General features: G+C 47.0%; 1 protein-coding gene across 1 annotated transcript in view; it reads left to right on the top strand.

Annotated features, from left to right (window-relative positions):
* Nucleotides 1-20,360, top strand: part of rnf123 (ring finger protein 123) — a gene marked incomplete at its 3' end in the record, with an annotated part of 162,270 nt that overhangs the window by 40,571 nt on the left and 101,339 nt on the right. Inside the window, exons 22-32 of the mRNA XM_080545540.1 lie at nt 370-562; nt 1,113-1,258; nt 6,825-6,908; nt 7,798-7,905; nt 8,398-8,575; nt 10,352-10,426; nt 11,804-11,891; nt 12,555-12,642; nt 12,936-13,020; nt 15,041-15,067; nt 20,193-20,332. Of these exons, the coding sequence (XP_080401666.1) occupies nt 370-562; nt 1,113-1,258; nt 6,825-6,908; nt 7,798-7,905; nt 8,398-8,575; nt 10,352-10,426; nt 11,804-11,891; nt 12,555-12,642; nt 12,936-13,020; nt 15,041-15,067; nt 20,193-20,332 (1,212 nt within the window). The remainder of the gene's footprint in view (nt 1-369; nt 563-1,112; nt 1,259-6,824; nt 6,909-7,797; nt 7,906-8,397; nt 8,576-10,351; nt 10,427-11,803; nt 11,892-12,554; nt 12,643-12,935; nt 13,021-15,040; nt 15,068-20,192; nt 20,333-20,360) is intronic.

Here is a 20,360-nt window from a genome sequence, read left to right as displayed (position 1 = left end):
TGGGAGTAGTCAGGTCACGTGACTCCTGCCATCTTTTCAATTTTAGAAGAAAAACTGGTGACAGTCAACGCTGTGATGTAGGACATGGTGGAGCTCGGTTTAGCTCGGTTTAGCTCGGTTTAGCTCGGATTAGCTCGGTTTAGCTTGGTTTAGCTTGGTTTAGCTCGGTTTAGCTCGGTTTAGCTCGGTTTAGCTTGCCTGGAGCAGCGGAACCAATGGAACCGTCCAAAGTACCTCGCCCACCTGGTGCTCCGAGCCAGCTAAATCAAGTGCACTGACTGTAAAGTGTTTTCATGTCTTCAGGCTACAGTACATCATATGTTTGATTTCACCAACTTGTTTTATTGTGTGTGTGTGTGTGTGTGACAGAGACCGTTTGGTGCCGTGGCCATGGGGGGTGCCCTAGCCCGTCCCAGCTGGCTGAGTTCTCCTACTCTTGGTCGAGCCAATCGCTTCCTCAGCACGGCCGCTGTCAGCCTCATGACCCCCAGACGACCCCTGGCCCCTCCAGAGAAGGTCAAAGTCCGCACCCTGGCCGTGGAACAGAGGACGGAGGAGGACAGTGAGTGTCCTTAGATTGGTTTGGATGGATCTCTCTCTGTTTCTCTCTCTCTTTGTTCTCTCTTCCTCTGTCTGTTTCTCTCTCTCTGTTCTCTCTTTCTCTGTCTGTTCCCCTCCCTCTCCCCCCCTCTCTCTCTCGCTCTCTCTCTCGCTCTCTCTTGCTCTCTCTCTCTCTCTCTCTCTCTCTCTCTCTCTCCCTCTCCCTCTCTCTCTCTCTCTCTCTCCCTCTCCCTCCCCCCCCCCTCTCTCTCTCTCTCTCTCTCTCTCCCTCCCTCCCTCCCTCTCCCCTCCCCCCTCCCTCCCTCATATCTGGTCACAGTGAGACCCAGATCTTTAATCCAGAGGTGATAGACTGGACGTGCAGAAGAGGCAGTCGGAGGGCCAATTAAGTGGGCCGAGGCCGTCTCGAAAGCAGCCAGCTTCTCTGTTGTTATTGTCTGCCTGCAGACAGCCTGGGGTTGGATAATCTCCTCTCCTTTTACTTTAACCCGCTTTCTTCTTCACCCTCTTCACTTCTTCTTCTTCTTCCTCCCTTTTCTTCTTCATCACAGTCGAGGGAAGCCATGGTAACGACGGCCTGTTGCTGGGGCGACCGTCGGAGGAGCCGGACCAGCCAATCACGGAGAAGTCTCTGCTGGAGATTCTGGACGGCGTGGTGATGATGTACAATCTGAGCGTGCACCAGCAGCTGGGGAAGGTGAGGAGAGAGGGGTCAAAGGTCGTCGTCTCACTGGGTGTTGCGTCTTAATCTGTTCACCGTTTCCAGATGGCACTCTCTCGCTCTCTCTCTCTCGTCCAAATTGTCTCAGTAGTCCTCTACTCCCTTCTTCTCGAAACCTCGTCGGGGGAGAAGACCCAAGGTCGCTCCCCTTAGATGTTCTCCTCCAACCGAAGAGAGGGATAGAGGAAGGTCCGTTGGGATGCACCCTCTTATCTGTGTACTGAAGAGGAGCCCTTTATAACGAGGCCTACTGTGTCTTCTCCCCCCCCCCCCCCCCCCCCCCCGAGTTCTGGTTGGACAATGACTCCCCGTGGCAACAGCAGCACACAAACTCAACGTCACATGGGAGGAGAGACTTAAGACTTAAGGGTTTTTTGGTTGTCTCTGGTGACAGTGGTTTCCGATGAGTTACCGAGGCAGTTTGTATTAGCAAACCCTAGATTTGCGTTACCAAGACGTTTGACACCACCGAAGCCCAATAATAATAATAATAATAATCTCTATAGACACAACAAGGAAGTGAAAGCTGACCTCCAGTATCCATTTGACCTAAAGGAAGATAAACCACGGCCATTTCGAATAAGTTTTTATCGACTTTGAGAAAAACTAAAACGCTATGAAATGAAACCAGAGGGCGTTAAAAGCTAACAGGTGTAAACGTTGTCCTCCGAGTGTCTCTGTGTACCTCAGCCCCCACCGTGTGACGGCCTTCCTCTGCTTCCTGTCCTCTCAGTCTCGGTCCTGTGACGGATGTCTCGCTTCACCTCTTCGGCCCTACTCTTCAGTGAGTGACTTTCCGAGCCAGACAGATTAGTCGTTAAATCACTTTAATGTGATCTCTGTCGAGAGGGTGGCAGGAAGGGTGAAAGGAAGAAGACTTTGGACTCACATTTCAGAGGGAAAGGTCTCTGTTCTTGGTCGTGTCTGGAAGCCTTTTACTACTACGGCGACATCAGCGCCGAGTGACGGCACTATCACCCCCCTTCACTCTCCCACAGCCGAGAGGGTGACGGACACGGGATGCATGTAGAGGCCAGTGGAGGCTGGTGGAGGTAGACATCGGAGGACTGGGCTCATTGTAATGCATGGCAGGGACTGGGGAACGGTGTCAAACTCATTGTAATGCTCGGAACGAAACACGTGTTTGATACCATTTCTCATTTTGTTGTCCCATGCATTCCAATGAGCCCCGTCCTACGATTTCTACCTCCACCACCCTCCCCCTGGGAGAGACTGAGAAATTGTGGACTGTGTTTCTCCTATTCGGTGAAATTACCGTCTGCAAACCTTTCGTATTGTATTACGATAGTTTATTGAGAGTGCAGGCTGGTGGGTGTGAAACTAGTCTAATCTAAGCTAATCATTTATTGATACCGCTGGCTCTCTGTAGTCCCTGCATGCAACATCGAACAGGTAGCGTGTACGCTCATAAACGACAGAGAAGAAGAAACCTCGCTCATTGATTTGGGGAACCTCAGCGGTGTGCATCTCTAGAAATAGAAACGTTTCTGCCTGAGTGGGTAGGGGTTCGACACGGCCATTCATGTACTGACTTGTGTGGTATCGGCAGGGTGAGTCACACGGACGCTAAGAAGCGTCATCCTGAGGCAGGGAGATGATGTCGTGAGGTGGTGTGGCGTAGCGGCGTAGCCCACAGGCGCAGAGAGGAGGCCAGGCGAGGGAACGCTTTTACTTGACTGAGATTCCACAGGAAAACGACGGAAACACTGGAGAAATAATGAAATGCAGGAATTCTTCAGACGGAGAAACCAAAGACATAACCTAGCGACGGTTCAGGAGGCTAGGGCACAGCATAGGAGGCTTCAAGCCAAGACAAAGGACAGGAAAACACACTTCTTAAAGGGAAGGGTGCTAATTAGGAAGTGGCAACACCTGTGAGCCTATGGAGGCCAGACGGAACCATGACAGATACAGAACAGAGAGAAACCTGTTCACTGACCAGACTGAAGCAGCTACTACTACCTAGACCAGCATGGTCGAGCACTCACTTCGGTTGCAATAATAACACATTCAAATGTTTGTTCCACATTTCAGGACAGTCATATGGAAAATGCTTTTTAAATGTTTTTATTTTTTCAAAACAAGTGTGAACCGTCTCTGTGGAGAATAACAGCGTGAGTGGGAGAGCGAGGGTGCCTTTATTTACCAAAGTGCATAAATTATGATGCTTCATTTCGAGACCCTGTCAACTTTTAGGCAAGTCGTTAAAGCGTCGAATGCAAACCGTCGCTATAATTGTCCGCATCATTTACTATGACGTGTCGCCAAGGCACTCTAAAACGGTCGCTGACAGAGCTGAGACATCAAACGGTTTGTACTGATCAACCGTTTCATCCGGTGTTCTTTTTGCTTGGGCTTCACACTCACTATTTTGTATTTGTTGACCTAGAAGTGAGAAATGAAATGAACAATGAGTTTTAGTTTTTTCTTCTTCTCCCTGTTCTGTCTTCAGCGGTCCATAAAGCCCTGAGAGGTATTGAATCGAAACAAGTAGCTGAGCCTGACAGTCTAGATTCATATCTAGTGAAACCCGCAGTTGACTTTATTGCTAAGCCCATAACCCACCTCTTAAATCACACCATTGAGCTGTCATCCTGAGTGTTTGGAAGTCAGCCTGCATTCTTCTGTTAACACTCGACCAGCTGTGCCTATTTTACTTACTATAAGAAGCCTCAGGCCTCAAATGACCATAGTCTTTACAATGGAAAGCTGCTACTTACACACAACGACCACTAGTTGGTGCGTCTTCTAAATTAGTCTGCCTCCTACACAGAAAAAACGGCAAAATAGCTTTATACTAACTTATTCTGATGTGATTTTGGAAAATGTAAGGATACTGGGTGGTAGAACGCCTGGGGTCCTGAAATTTGATCGAGTGCAAAGATATGCATTTTCTTTTACTCACTTGGTCAAATGACCCCACCCATGGCTGTTCTAGTGTTAAAGCAAGCTGGACCCTCTAACCTGAATAATTACATTATATTCTATTATATAATTGTTTCTAAGCTATCGGTTCTAGCTCAAATCTTGTGCCACAGGGATCTGTTCTTTTGGCCAATTTTGTTCTCTATCTACCACTTTTATGCTGACGACAGTTTTTATTGTTTATTTATTGTTGTGCCGCACCACTGAAGTCGGGGCTTTGAAGAACCGGAGCCTGCCTTGACTGTGGCCCTTTACTGAGAACCGGAGGCTGTGGCCCAGACTCAGCTCTGAACTCAGCTGAAGATTCTTTGAAATGCTGAAAGAAACCCCATGGTTTTCATGGAATCGAAAACAAAACCGCAGTCTCTTCCAAGTATTGTCACTAAGCAGGACCAGCGATAGACTTTTCATCCAAAGTCTTGTGGAAAAGCGCAGGCTCCCGTTGGGTTTTTATTTTGGGAATAAGTGGCGTTTTTCTTTTGAAGCGAGAACACGGCTGGTCTGGGATACGTGTGAGCCTGTGATGGATGATATATTGACGTGGCGCACATGTTTGTCTCTTTGGTGTCATTACGCCTGTTGGACACTGAGCTCCATGGGGCACTGAGGGTTGTTACTAACTCCAACGCCCTCGGCCATCACTCTACCCGCTGTGTGCGTGAGATCTGTGAGAGTGGGCTGGCCTTCCTTAGCTATTGGGAAATGAATTCATTGGTATGTTTTTATTCATGAGGACATGTGCTGAGACCGTTCCTAGTTGGTAGCGCAGGCCTAGCACCTCTTTCCCCCAATCCTTCTTGCTGCTCGATGTGTCAATTTAAATGTGTTTCATCATCTAGATGTGTTTTTATTGCAAAGTGTGTGTGCTGCTATAGTGGCCAGCTCTCTCTTGTAAAGGAGATTGTTAATCTCAGTGAGACGAACCTGGTATAATAAAGGTTGAAACGAACCTGGTATAATAAAGGTTGAATACAAAATAACAAATCTAATCCTTCACTGGTGTGGTCAGGCATCGCTGGGAGGCACAGACGTTCTCTGTGACTGCTGCTTCTGTTGATCCTCTCTGTTACAACAACCACCCCTCTGTCCTCTACGTGTCCTCCTGGATGGAGGGGAGGGTCGGACAGGGAGGAGAGGAGAGGAGAGGAGAGGAGAGGAGAGGAGTGTGATAGTGTAATACTTTATTGATTCCAAAGGATAATGACATCACCAATAAAGTAGATTAGATTCAACTGTCTTGTCATTGCAGAGTACAAGTACCAGACAACGAAATGCAGTTTAGCATCTAACCAGAAGTGCAAATAGTGATATAAAAACATGATATAGAAGCATGACAATGATAGGTACAGTATGGCAAGTACGGTAGTTTAGAGGTGTATACAGTTATGAGCTATGTACAGTTAAGGTAGCTTGACAAGGACAAAATGGGAAACAATGACAAATACATGATAGAAACATGATAGGAAACTCAATAAGACACCTGAAAGCCCCTGATCGTCTATGTGCAGGTGGATTACTATCTCTGTCTTTCTCTGTAGCCCCCCCAGCCCCCTCCAAAAGATAAGCGTCTTCATACAACGGTTTGATTACAACAAGCACTGTGATTGGCCGAGAGGGCTTCGAAGCCGTGATTTCACGACAACAATGTCACGTCTCGGTAGAGTTGCTTATCACGTTGCCATGACAACATTTGGCGTGTTGGGAACTGTATTTCCCAGCGCAGGGCAGAAACTAAAAGCTACTGAAATGCTTTTAAATGAAATACTTATCTCGTCACCTTCTTTCTGATTTGTTGTGTAACCGTCGTATAAAGCTAATAACGCCCTGGAGGATGTCATTTGGCTGACACTTTGACATCCAAAGCGACGTACGTTGCAGTGAGTGCATACGTTTTTCAATATATACGTTCCCACGAACCCACAACCTTAAGCTTTGTTAGCGCAATGCTCTACCGACTGAGCCACAGAGGATCATAATATGACGATTTATTATATCGTCAATATTATCAACGACTCCCCTTCCCTGTCACAATATCCTGGATGAACCACAGCCTCACGGGCATTACAGCTGAAATGAACTCCGCTGAGCATGTGGCTTACGACGATAAGTGTATGTCGGTGGCAGTGGCGGTGGAGAGGGCCGTGTTCAGTGAAGCGTGAAGCGTGAGCATCTCTTATCGATCCGTCATAACTCATAACAGTCAGGAAGCTGTGTTGATTGGACGTATCTCCTCCTGACGAGGAGGGAAGTGGCAGGAGATTGGTTGGTGATTGTCCCCAGGCGGTTTGATTACAGCGCTGTGGTCTGTTCTGATGCTCCAGTCTGTTCTCCTCTGGGAGGGTTTGATAATGTGTCTCTGACCAATATGGAGTTAGAAACAGTAGCCTATACTCAGACACACACACACACACATTCTCTGTCTTGTGTGTGTCATCACAGATCAGGAATCACAATCGCCCTACACACACACACGCACACACACACACACGCACACACACACACACACACACCCACACCCCTACACACGCCTCTGAATCTTTAAAGAGTATCATACCTGACCCTGAGGTGTGTGTGTGTCGTGTGTGTGTGTGTCCAGATGGTGGTGGTGTCAGACGATGTCCATGAGTATGCTGTGGCGCTGAAGGACACAGAGGAGAAGATCGCCCGCTGCCCGAGCAGAGTAAGACTCACTGTCCTACACACACACACCCGATAACACACTGTCCTAAACACACACACACACACACACACACACACGATAACACACTGTCCTAAACACACACACACACACACACACACACACACACGATAACACACTGTCCTAAACATACACACACACACACACACACACACACATATGATAATACACTATCCTCAACACACCTGATAACTCACTGACCTAAACACACACATACACACACACACACACACACAATAACTCTATCCTAAACACACACACACACACACACACACACACACATGATAACTCAGTCCTAAACACACACACACACACAATAATACGCTATCCTAAAAACACACACACGATTGTATTGTCTGTACTAGACTGTAACTCAAGATCATTATGAACACACACATGATAACTCAGGATCATTATGAACTCAGTGTAACTGTTGTTTTTATGAGAACGCTCCTCCTGGCTGACATCCATTCACAGGTTCATTCAAACAAGTGTCCTCATGCCTCCTCAAGCGTGTTAATTAATTAATCTGCACTTCTGTCTACATCATTTCCCCTTGTGGGATAAATACAGTATGTTGGCTTGAGTTGAGTTGAAACATTTTGGAATTGAACTTAATTGAAACAGTATTCTGAATTGAATTGTATTGAACCAGTATTCTGAATTGATTTGAATTGAACCAGTATTCTGAATTGAATTGTATTGAAACAGTATTCTGACTTGAATTGAACCAGTATTCTGAATTGAATTGAAACAGAGTTGAATTGAATGAAGTGGGCCATTTGCAGCCCTGCCTGTCCAGTGTGAGTAGTGGTGTGTGTGTGTCCCTGCCTGTCCAGTGTGACTAGTGGTGTGTGTCTCTCCCCTGCAGAGAGCAGACATCCTGGAGGAGCTGCAGAAGAGTCAGAAGGTGTTCGCTGAGAAGCTGAACCACCTGAGCAGACGCCTGGCCTGGATCAACGCTACCATCTACTCCAAGGTACACATGCACACGCACACGCGCACGCGCACACGCACACGCACCCACACGCACACACACACACACACACACACACACACACACACACACACACACACATTGATTTCAGAAATGTGATAAATATGATAATGGGTCTTTGTTGCCACCTGTAGGTGTCACATTCTTGGCTGAGAATCTGACCAAACCTGTGAGAGAGTTCTCCACATGTGGTCTGCTGCTTTAGAGATAATGGTCCTGGTCCTGTGTTCACTGTGCTGTGTGTGTGTGTGTGTGTGTGTGTGTGTGTGTGTGTGTGTGTGTGTGTGTGTGAGTGCGCTCTGTGCGTGTGTGTGTGCTCTGTGCGTGTGTACTCATGTGTGTATGCGCTCTTTGTGTGCTCTGTGCATACATGCGGTGTGTGTGTGCTCTGTGTCATACATGCGCTGTGTGTGTGTGTGTGTGCTCTGTGTCATCCATGCGGTGTGTGTGTGTGTGCGTGTGTGTCCCCTCCAGGAGAAGATGCTGGACGTGTACTGGCTGCTGCGCGTGTGTATCCGGACCATCGAGCACGCCGACCACACGTCCTCCCTGTTCGCCTTCGCCCCGGAGTTCTACCTCAACGTGGCCATGAACAGCTACAGCGCCCTGAAGAACTACTTCAGCCCCTCCAACAGCATGGACGAACTGCCAGGTACACACTCACACCTAGCCCCGAGCCCCTACTCTCTAGGCCCTACACCCTAGTCCCTACCCCCTAGCTCCTAGCACCTAGTCCCTACTCCCTAGCCTCTATCCCCTACTCCCTAGTCCCTACCCCCTAGTCCCTACTCCCTAGCCCCTACCCCCTAGCTCCTAGCACCTAGTCCATACTCCCTAGCCTCTACTCCCTACTCCCTATTCCCTATTCCCTACTCCCTAGCCCCTACCCCTAGCTCCTAGCACCTAGTCCCTACTCCCTAGCCTCTATCCCCTACTCCCTATTCCCTAGTCCCTACCCCCTAGCCCCTACCCCCTAGCTCCTAGCACCTAGTCCCTACTCCCTAGCCTCTACTCCCTACTCCCTACTCCCTATTCCCTAGTCCCTACCCCCTACTCCCTATTCCCTAGTCCCTACCCCCTAGCCCCTACTCCGTAGCACCTAGCAGTCTTTTATGACCACATTTGCTACCAGGCAGGGTACTTTATTGTGATCAATGAATCTGCATACGTTCCCAAGTGCCCTGGCAAATGCTGGAAATGGCTTTAAAAATGCGTTGAATAAATCTCCATGGAGTGTGAGCGTATTCCCCGCTCCGCCAGGGTGCTCCCCATAGCCCGACGACAAGCCGGGAAAAGGGATTGCATCACAATCAAAGAACGCCACGGCAACCGAAATAATGAATGAATAATGCAAATATGAATCTTTTATTATATGATGGTGGGGTACATTAAGCAGCCACATATGATGAATTTACATGCTAGTTTTGGAGCGCTGAACCGTTGTTTCAGTTTCAGCAAGTTTTATTATTACGTCACATTACATTACACATTACAACAGACTAACATTCTTACTCTTCAGTTCCTGATATTGCAGCACAAGACAATAAGGCAGTAGGCAAGATAAGTCAAGATAAATAAAGTGACGGTAGTACAAGAAATAAGTGACACAATTGGACAAGTGACAAGTTGTGGGGGACAATAAGACCAGATACAATTAGCAGTAAAATAGTAAAATAAATTAGTACAAGTAGAAATGTCACGAGCATTGCACTCTGTGGCAGTGGGTGTAGGAGGTAGTATTGAGTAAAGTCACTGTGAGCTTAAGGGTAGGTAGTCCGTGTATATATGGGGCGTGCTTCGGGATAATAGTAATGTGTCTAAAGTAGCCTTGTTCACGAATGGTAAATGGACTGCACTTATATAGCGCCTTATTCCAAAGCGCTTTACAATGGCCTCTCATTCACCCATTCACACACACATTCGCACACCAATAGCGGCAAGCTATTGGTGGGCCGACAATCACTTGAAAAAGCATAATGTCAAGCCCTGGACCCCATGCCAAACATCAGCCACCTGAGGTGAACGAGGCGCTGCTGTGCCTTTTCCACCACCTGTTTGGTGTGCAGGTCCCAGGGCGTCAGAGATGTGGACACTGAGGAACGTAAAACTGCTGCCCCTCTCTACGGCGGACCCGTTGATGGTGATGGGGTCTTGTTTCCGACCTTTCTTCCTGAAGTCCATCACCAGCTCCTTGGTCTTGTCAGTGTTGAGAGAGAGGCCGTTCTCCTGAGCCAGGCGGCCGACCTCTCTCCTGTAGGCCGTCTCATCGCCGTCAGTGATCAGGCCAATCTTTGCCTCCAACTATCCTAACTGACTAGCGTGTTAGCCTATCCTCTCTCCTGCTATGCTACACCCTTGCCCTGGGGTTCACCTGGTGATTTTGTGTGTGTGTGTGTGTGTGTGTGTGTGTGTGTCTGACGTCCTCCAGGTTACGAGGACACTCTCACTCAGCTCGCTGCTATCCTTGCCAAGCACTTCGCCGACCCACGCATCGTGGGAACAGGTGAGTGGGATCAATCACGAACATATTAACACACGCACACACAAACACACACACAGAGTTTTAACACATATTTATTGGGCACTTAAGGAATGTTAACAAATGGAACAATGAAGCACAACTGCCAAGTTTATGTTGACCTGATGAAAGGAAAGACACAATCTCTCACACACACACACACACACACACATTCCCTTCCTCCTCTAGTTCCACATCAGTCTCTCCTCTAATGTCTTCTCCCCTCTCATTACCTGGAGGAGGAATGAGGGCTGGCCGCCTGGCCCAGGCAGACTGGGGTAATCATTTAGGAGCTATTTTAATGGGAAACTTCGACTGAATATAGCCGGCGGCCTGCTATTTTTCATTTGGATTAATTTCACATGTATAAAACCATAATTAAACGTTTTCCAGTTTCCCTGGCGGGCACAGAGGGGGGAAAGAAAATCCGTCTGCGTGGTTAGCAGTTTTGCGAGCCGTGTCCTGTGTTCGGGTTTCTACCTGAAACCTTTTTAGAGGATTGCTTTTCAGTCACGCTTGCTGAGTCGCTGTAATAGGAAACACGCCTGGGGATTTGTCAAGACACAAAATACTTAGGGATTATTGTATTTCTTTTGGTTTTTCTTTTAATATATTATCCTTTTCTTTTATGCGCGGCTGATTTGACACGGAACAACTCTATCAAGGCCGCCTGGGGGTGACTTACTGTATGCATGCGCAAACACCTCCATGACGGAGGGAGATCTTATCTCAGTGTTAATCACGAATTTCAAACACTCGTATTCTCCCGGGGTCGACTCGACGGGCGTGTTTGTGATTGTGTGTCGGAGGAGACGGAGGAGAAGTTGGTCTTAGTGATGCTTGACAGTGTTTGTTTTGACTTCATTAAAGCCCTGGCGCTGCTGGCTCCGCCTCTCTCTGCCGGATTAATTGCGTCTCTGAGGCCAGTCAATCACAACCTCACTAGGCTATTGATCTCTCGGAGCAATCATGCTGCTGCCGTGTGTGTGTGTGTGTGTGTGTGTGTGTGTGTGTGTGTGTCTGTGTGTCTGTGTGTCTGTGTGTGTGTGTGTCTGTGTGTGTGTGTGTGTGTGTGTGTGCGCCTGCGTGCGTGTGGAACAACAACAATGTGGATCTCTGCTTCTCTTCTCTGTCAGCCTTCTAGACTGCGGTCAAAGGACAAAAACAAACCCAGGAACGAGGAGCGGTGGAGAGAATGAACGGCCCTTTCATATTCTGTTCACTTCAGTCGCAAAAAAGTTGACTGGCTGTTGAAACATTTGGACGAGAGACAGTTTAGATGTTTGTGAAGAAGCATGTCCATCCTGGTGTCTGCTGACAAGACGATATCTCAATCCCCTGTAATTGATTCTCCTTCACCAGACATCAAAGACTCCCTCATGCAGGCGCTGGCCAGCTATGTGTGTTACCCACAATCCCTCAGGGCGGTGGAGAGGATCCCGGAGGAACAGTGAGTACTGTCAAGGTCTTCTCCGCGATTTGGAGTGTAAACATCCAACTGTATCTGCCAGTCCTCTCCTCCATGGAACCGAAATAGAACATAACACACCAAACACCAAACAGCTTTCTCTCTGCTTCAGTCTGATAAACACCAAACAGCTTTCTCTCTCAGCTTCAGTCGGATGCTGCTAGTCGCTGTTAGCTGCTCCTCTTGACATCTGTACTGCACTGCTACGCTACTTAACTCCTCTTAGCTCCTCTTAGGTCCTCTCTGTACCACCATATCAGTGTGGTGAAGCAGATACAGTATATGAATGAATGATGCTGAACAGTTTAGTCAAGTTAGCCTAATGTCAAGTTTACGGTGCAGCTCGGCTTTTTAGCTACCCTCTGCAGACCGTATCTGTCTAATCAACAACCCCTAATAAACTCTAAAATAAAAGCTGAGAATCTCGACTCTAACCTCATACTTAGTGTTTGATTTAATAACAATTCATTTAATTTAATAATAATTCTAATTCAAACTTTTGGAGTATAGAGCCAAACGAACAACAACTACTTCAGTGTCCCAATGTCCCCACCGGTAATAGTGGTAGTGTGCCATGTCTGTTTTCAGTGTGACTGTGTATGTGTCTCTGAGACGTGTGTGTGTGTGTGTGTGTGTGTCCCTCAGACGCGTAGCCATGATGAGAAACCTGCTAGCCCCCTACGAGCAGCGGCCCTGGGCCCAGACCAACTGGATCCTCGTACGGCTCTGGAGGGTGAGACATGCACACACACACACACGCACTCACTCACTCACTCACTCACTCACTCACTCACTCACACACTCACACAGGAACGAACGGTCACACACACACACACACTCACTCACTCACTCACTCACTCACTCGCTCGCACGAACGGTCACACACATACACACACACACACACATACACACATACACACACAAACACGCATGTACGCATTAACACACACACACACATACACACACACACACACACACACACAGACACACTCTCACTCTCTCTAAGCAGGTGTTGTGTTGTTGCAGGGCTGTGGGTTTGGGTACAGATACACACGGCTGCCCCATCTGCTCAAAACCAAACCAGAGGACGCCAACCTCCCCAGCCTACAGAGTGAGTATACTACTGTTACTCTCTGTCACACACACACACACACACACACACACACACACACACACACACACACACACACACACTCACTGCGTCTCAGGTCTTCCCTGTCTCGTCTGTACTGTGTGTGTGTGTGTCTGCTACTGTGTTTGTATGTGTGTGTGTGTGTGTGTGTGTGTGTACGTGTGTGTGCTACACTTGTTAAGTGGCCTAGTTTGTAGTATCAGTGTTTCTTTCAGCTCCCAGAAATATCTTGAGGCCATGATTATCTGATTTATGATTCTTATTATAAGACTATTTTTCTCTAGCGGACTGTTTCAAGATCTGTTTCAACAGAGAGGGTGTTTGTTGTGACATCCACACTGGCAGGGAAAACAATAAACCATTGTTTTATTTATGTATGCTTGTGAAAACGAGAGAAAACACACACACACACACACACACACACACACACACACACTCCTCCCTGAGTGCTTGGTAAACACTAGCGCAGCAGAGTGAGAGTAAAGGACACTGGGGGCTTACAGCAGGGGAGGCTGGCGGAGGTAGATATATATCTATAGATTGCATTTTAGTTGAATAACCCTGCTCAAGAATGTCTTGATATTTGGTGGAATCCATTGTTCCTTCCACCCGCACATATTGCCTGTGCCCCCAGCTGCTACACAACCCCAAGTGCACCCCACTGTATCTATCTGTGTGTCTATCTATCTATCTATCTATCTATCTATCTATCTATCTATCTATCTATCTATCTATCTACAGGATCTATCTATCTGTCTCTCTGTCTGTCTCTCTGTCTGTCTGTCTATGTTTCTATTGAGAGATACTACTATCCTATTTTCATGTTAAGGTATGAAATGAGTGTTTCCACCTTAGCACAGAAACATATGTTATAGATAATACTGATGATATTTATAACATATGTTATAGATAATACTCATGATATTTATATTATGTTATAGATAATACTGATGGTATTTATAACATATGTTATAGATTATACTGATGATATGTAGTGTACGCGTGTGCGTGGGGCTTCAGTGAGGACCTCCATGGCAGCAGTGAAGTGTGAGGCGTGAGATCCCGCCTGATTACAGCTGATGTCTCACTCCCTCTCTCCGTCCCTCGCTGCTGATCACACTGGGGAACAGCGTCACAAACACGGCTGTAATTGAGTGGTGAATCATGAAGTGTGTGTGTGTGTGTGTGTATGTATGTGTGTGTGTGTGTGTGTGTGTGAGAGAGAAAGAGTGGAGTGTGTGTGTGTGTGAGAGAGAGAGAGAGAGAGAGAGTGGAGTGTGTGTGTGTATGTGTATGTGTGTGTATGTGTGTGTGTGTGAGAGAGAGAGAGTGGAGTGTGTGCGGGTGTGTAAGGCTCTTAATTGCGTGGTGAGTTATGCTCTGTGGTGACAGGCTGTTGATGAAGGCAGTGAGGACGGAGATGAGCAGCAGGCTTGTTTATGGCAGCCAACCCTGTCCTCCCTGAGTGTGTGTGTGTGTGTGTGTGTGTGTGTGTGTGTGTGTGTGTGTGTCTGTCTGCCTTATTAACAGTCTGTCAGCGACTTGCCTTGTGCTCTGATAATGAGGTTTTAAGGCTCTTATCAGGCCAGTAACTAGACACACACACACACACACACACACACACACACACACTAGGTAGCACTCCATAGCCACAGAAACCCTCTCATTTGCAACAGTGCACGTGCGTGCGTGTGTGTGTGTGTGTGTTTGTTTGTTTGTGTGCTTGAATGTGTATGTGCAGACCACTCGCCATATAACAGCTTTTTGGGAAAGCTATAAAAAAGACAATCGCTCCATTTCGAGAAATTATATCAAACGAGGTGTGACTCTGTCTGCCTGCCTGTCTGTCTGTCTCTTTCCATCCGTCTGTCTGTTCTACTGTCTGTTTGTCTATCCATCTGTCCTGTCTGTCTCTCTCTCTCTATCCATCTGTATGTCTGTCTGTTCTCCATGCTAACACTGTCTCTCCCATCTGACTCTCATCTGCATGCCTTTCCAGGAGATTTGTCCATTGCTAGTTTCCAAAGTAAGTTTGGTCCTTTTTAGTTTTTTCTTGTTTTATGTCATAATCATCACTTTGGCTTTGTTAATGCTTATCTATATTCTTCTAATCCCTGCAGAATTGTGTCGTGTCTCCTTGAGTACTGTCCTTGAATGTGTTACCTCACCCTGTGTGTGTGTGTGTGTGTGTGTGTGTGTGTGTGTGTGTGTGTGTGTGTGTGTGTGAGCTGTCGTTGTTACCCCTTCCTGTGTGTGGGATGTAGTTGTTACCCCACCCTGTGTGTGTGTGGGTTGTAATGGACTGCACTTATGGTAAATGGACTGCACTTATATAGCGCCTTTATCCAAAGCGCTTTACAACGGCCTCTCATTCACCCATTCACACACACATTCACACACCAATGGCGGCAAGCTACCATGCAAGGCGCCGGCCCGCTCACTGGGAGCAATCGGCTCAAACCACCGATCTGCCGACCTTGCGATCATTAGACGGCGGCTCTACCTCCTGCGCCACAGCCGCCTGTTATTGTTACCCCACCCTGTGTGTGTGTGTGTGGGGGCTGTAGTTGTTACCCCACCTGTATGTGTGAGCTGTAGGTCTTAAGTTGTTATGTTGAGTTAGAGAGAGACTGTGTGTGTGTGTGTGTGTGTGTGTGTGTGTGTGGGGTCCCTCAGTGCTTGTTATCGGAGTACAGATGGAGCGTGGCTGAAGTGCTTATCTGGCTGTTGTTCTGTATGAGGAGAGGAGAGGAAGGGGGGGAGGAAAGGAGGGGGGGAGAGGAGGAGAGCAGTGCAGTAATTACCTTTTTCTGCTTGGCTGTTTCCTCCCTCCCTCTGAAGCCTCTCTCTCTTCTCTGGGACTTGAGACACAGTAAAGCAGGATGGAACAGAATCCTGACCAAGCACAAGTCCTGAAAGTCTGAATCAACTGACTCTGTTGTGTGTTTTAGTTTCTACACACATCAGAACGGGGACACATCTCTATTTTAACATTGACATTTTAACATCTCCACATCTCCATTTTAACATTGACATTTTAATATCTCCATTTTAACATTGACATTTTAATATCTCCATTTTAACATTGACATTTTAACATCTCCATTTCCCTTTTGTGTCATTTAGCAGACACTGTCATTCAAAGCCACGTGCAGTCAGTACATGTGTCTCACTAAGACTTAGTCAGTACATCTTAGTCTCAATCTGAACCAGAACATCTTACTGTCCAATTACACAAGTAAAAATCTTTGGCTTTGGTTCCTCACCATTGACGTTGCAGCATTCAGATACAAAAAACGCAATAATAATAAGTAACGTAAGTAAAGAAAAGTAACCCTAAATTGCTTAAGTAATGAAGTGATGGGGTTTACAGTGGCTTCAATAGTGCAAAAATGCTGTGCAGAGTATGATGATATGAAATGCCATACAATACAGTACGGTAGTAAATGAATCCAGTGGTATACATTACCAAGTACAGTCAGTATGTGTGTCTCAGTAAGACTTACAGTCAGCAGATGTCTCGTGAGTCATCGTCAGAAAAAGCTTTGATATGGTGGTTGTGAACAGACCGACTGACCTTTACACACAACGCCTTGTCATTGTGTTTAACCCCCTGGGCCAGGAGGGGTGGGGGGGGGGGGGGGGGGGTGGCTAGCTGACAGTGACGAGAGGCCTGGAGAGAGGGCTTGAAATGAACCACTGGAGATGGAGGGGGTGATTGAGAGAGAGAGAGAGGGAGGGAAGGAGGAGGAGGAAGAGGGGGGCGGGGGCAGAGAGGGCTTGGAAATGAACAACAGGAGATGGGGGAGAGAGAGGGGAGTGGAGAGGGTGGGGAGAAGAGAGAGAGAGAGAGAGGTTGTTATAAAGGCTAAGCTACTTGACACGGTGCAGGACATAATCAATCATTTGTCAATAAAATCAATCAGCCAGTTTGTGTAGGTCAGATTAATGTCTAGTAAACATTAATCTGCTGCACGAGGCCTGCATCTCAATCAGAAAACAAAACATCAATCTGACGCACGCACGTACACACACACGCACGCACACACACGCACGCACACACACACTCACACACACACACACACACACACACACACGCACACACACGTACACACAGTGTCCCTTTATTTTGTAACCTTGTATTTGTATTGGTGTGCTATCTTGGCCAGGTCTCCCTCGAAAAAGAGATTTTAATCTCAAGGGACATAAATAAATGTTAATTAAAAAAAAAAACTCACAGCTAAAGGTCAATTAAATGAACAGAAGTCAGTAATCCCTCCTGAGAGAGCCAGGGCTGTGTGTTTGAGAGGCAGGGTTATTGTCTTCACAACCTCATTAAACCTAAAGGTTATCTGTGCTCGAGGAGAACACACTGTCCTGTCCTGTCAAACCATTGGTTTTCCTCTCCACTTTTATTGAGAGCAAGTCCCTCGCCACACACACACACACACACACACACACACACACACACACACACACACTCACACACACTCACACTCCCTCTCATCCCCTCTGATCTGGGGGGTCTGTAGCATCGGTGTAATGACCTTGTCTCGGTGAGCCTCCAGGGGTAGGAGGCAGCCTCTGTGCCCAGCAGAGAGCTGCCATCTCTGGGTCTGCGTGAGGCGGGATAGGGCCAATGTCACAGTACCATCCACACACACACGCTGGCACGCAAGCATACATACAGTACAACACACAAAGGCCCGATCCCAATTCACCCCTCCGGCTGAGTTTTCACCCCTACGGCTCAGTTTTTGCGCGTTCACTGTTAGGGTAGGGGTGTCCCAGTCATGTTTTCATGGAGGTGAAGGGGGAGGGCTATCCACAGCTCCACGTTTGGAGATTTTTCAGGACCACGTTCGATTCGGAGCCGTAACCCTACCCCCCAGGATGCTTTGCGAATCATCTACAGAAATCATTTTTCGCTCTAAGCAATGCGGAAGACAACCACAAATGTCATTTACTTTTTCTGTAATTACTTATTAAAGATTAGAACAATTATGATAACCATCTTATTATCTTAGTTTAATGTCATTTCAATGCGCACAAAATCGCTCTTATGCCGATGTGCTGTGTCTAATGTTACAGGCTGATTTGTGCATGACAGTCGCGTCAAGCACACGCGATTCACATTTCCGAGATGTACAATCCTGTTTATTTAGAAATAAATGATTACCTGTGGCGTTTGACAGCGGATGATGGTAGACATATTTAATGTAAAGTTATCTATCTATGTTATCTATATTAGGCTGATTTGTGCATGATAGGCGCGCATTTTAACCTATACCTTCCATGTCGCATTTACCCCCCTTGATGGTATATGACGCTATAGCTGTATAGCGGCACTTATTAAACCAAAACAACCCGCGATCTAATCCGAGCAGTTGTTATTATGTAATATTATTGATGGGTTATATAATTTAATGTAATTTCAATACATTATACACACATTCAACCACTACCCCTTGTGGCTCTGTTTGGAGGTCTTGGGTCTTGGCACTCCAAAAGAGCTGTAGGGGTAGGAAAGGGAATCGGGATCGGGTCACACACTCACACACTCACAAACTCACACACTCACAAACTCACACACTCACACACACACACACACACACACACACACACACACACTCTCACACACACAGACACACACACACACACACACACACACACACGCACACACACACACACACACACACACACACACACTCACACACTCACACACACACACACACACACACACACACACACACACTCTCACACACACAGACACACACACACACACACACACACACACACACACTCACTCACACACTCACACACTCACTCACTCACACACACACACACACACACACACACACACTCACACACTCACACACTCACACACACACACACACACACACACAGACACACACACACACACACACACACACACACACACACACACACTCTCACACACACAGACACACACACACACACACACACACACACACACACACATCCCCTCAGCTGTCTGTTTGTTTGTCCTGGTCATTGTAATGGAAACAGCAGAGGTTGATCAACCTAGTATGCCTCATCAGTGCTAATTATCTCATTCCAGTCAGTTAGTGGCAGAGGTGGAAGTGGAAGGTAATTGCAGATCGTTTAAATGTCAGATGAAACTCTCAGACTCCCGTCCACACACCTTCTCCTGTTTACCTTCAGAGACTCTTTATCTAATTTCACTTAACCACAATGAGCTTCATCAAGGTGTGTGTGTGTGTGTGTGTGTGTGTGTGTTAGTGTTGTTCCGATACCATTTTTTGATCCCGATACCGATACCGATACCTGACCGTGCAGTACTTGCCGATACCGAGTACCGATCCGATACCACGGCGTTTGAAAAAACAAAACAAAAAAACATGTTTTTTGAGCCGCATACTCACCTCGATGTAAAATTATTGCTAACACTTAGTCTGGCACTGCTCAAAACCTTTGTAAAACAGGAAAAAATACCAACAGAGAGTGAATACTTTTTTTTATTGTCTACCTGGTATGGTGACAAGAAAATCAACCCCTTATAAAACCTGAAATGTGGCTCTCACAGATGCCAATCAGTGCAATATCCATTTAAGATATAAAACAGTCGTAGTAGTAGTGCAACAGCAAGTGAACATTTACAAACAAAATAACTTTAGTACTTTTAGTACTCGCCGATACCGATACCAGCATTTTTGTGCGTATCGGTGGCCATGCCGATACTAGTATCGGTATCGGAACAACACTAGTGTGTGTGTGTGTGTGTGGATCACTACCTAGTGCCCTGATTGAGCCATGTGTGACCAGTGGGTCTGTGTTGTGATGGTTGCAGAGCTGTGTGATCTGCAATGTGATTGTGATTAGAGGCTCTGTGTTGTGATAGGCTGTGATGAATAGAGGAGCTGCCGTCTGATTGGTTGTGATGAGTGGAGCTGCTGTCTGATTGGTTATGATGAGTGGAGCTGCGTTGTGATTGGTTGTGATGAGTGGAGCTGTGTTGTGATTGGTTGTGATGAGTGGAGCTGTGTTGTGATAGGTTGTGATGAGTGGAGCTGTGTTGTGATTGGTTGTGATGAGTGTTGCTGTGTTTTGATTGGTTGTGATGAGTGGAGCTGTGTTGTGATTGGTTGCAGAGCCGTGCCCGTCCCTCCTGCTCCAGAGGCACATGGCGGACCTGCTGAGTCAGGACCGGGAGATGGCCGCAAGCTTCCTCAACAGCGTCCTGAACCAGCTCAACTGGGCCTTCTCCGAGTTCATCGGCATGATCCAGGAGGTAAGAGACCCTGGCTCTGGCTGGCTGG

Source organism: Nansenia antarctica, assembly GCF_963989245.1.
Source record: "Nansenia antarctica genome assembly, chromosome: 15".
NCBI classification, from domain to species: Eukaryota; Metazoa; Chordata; class Actinopteri; order Argentiniformes; family Microstomatidae; genus Nansenia; species Nansenia antarctica.
The sequence above is the reverse complement of the archived record's forward strand: the minus strand, read 5'-3'. Positions and strand labels throughout refer to the sequence as shown.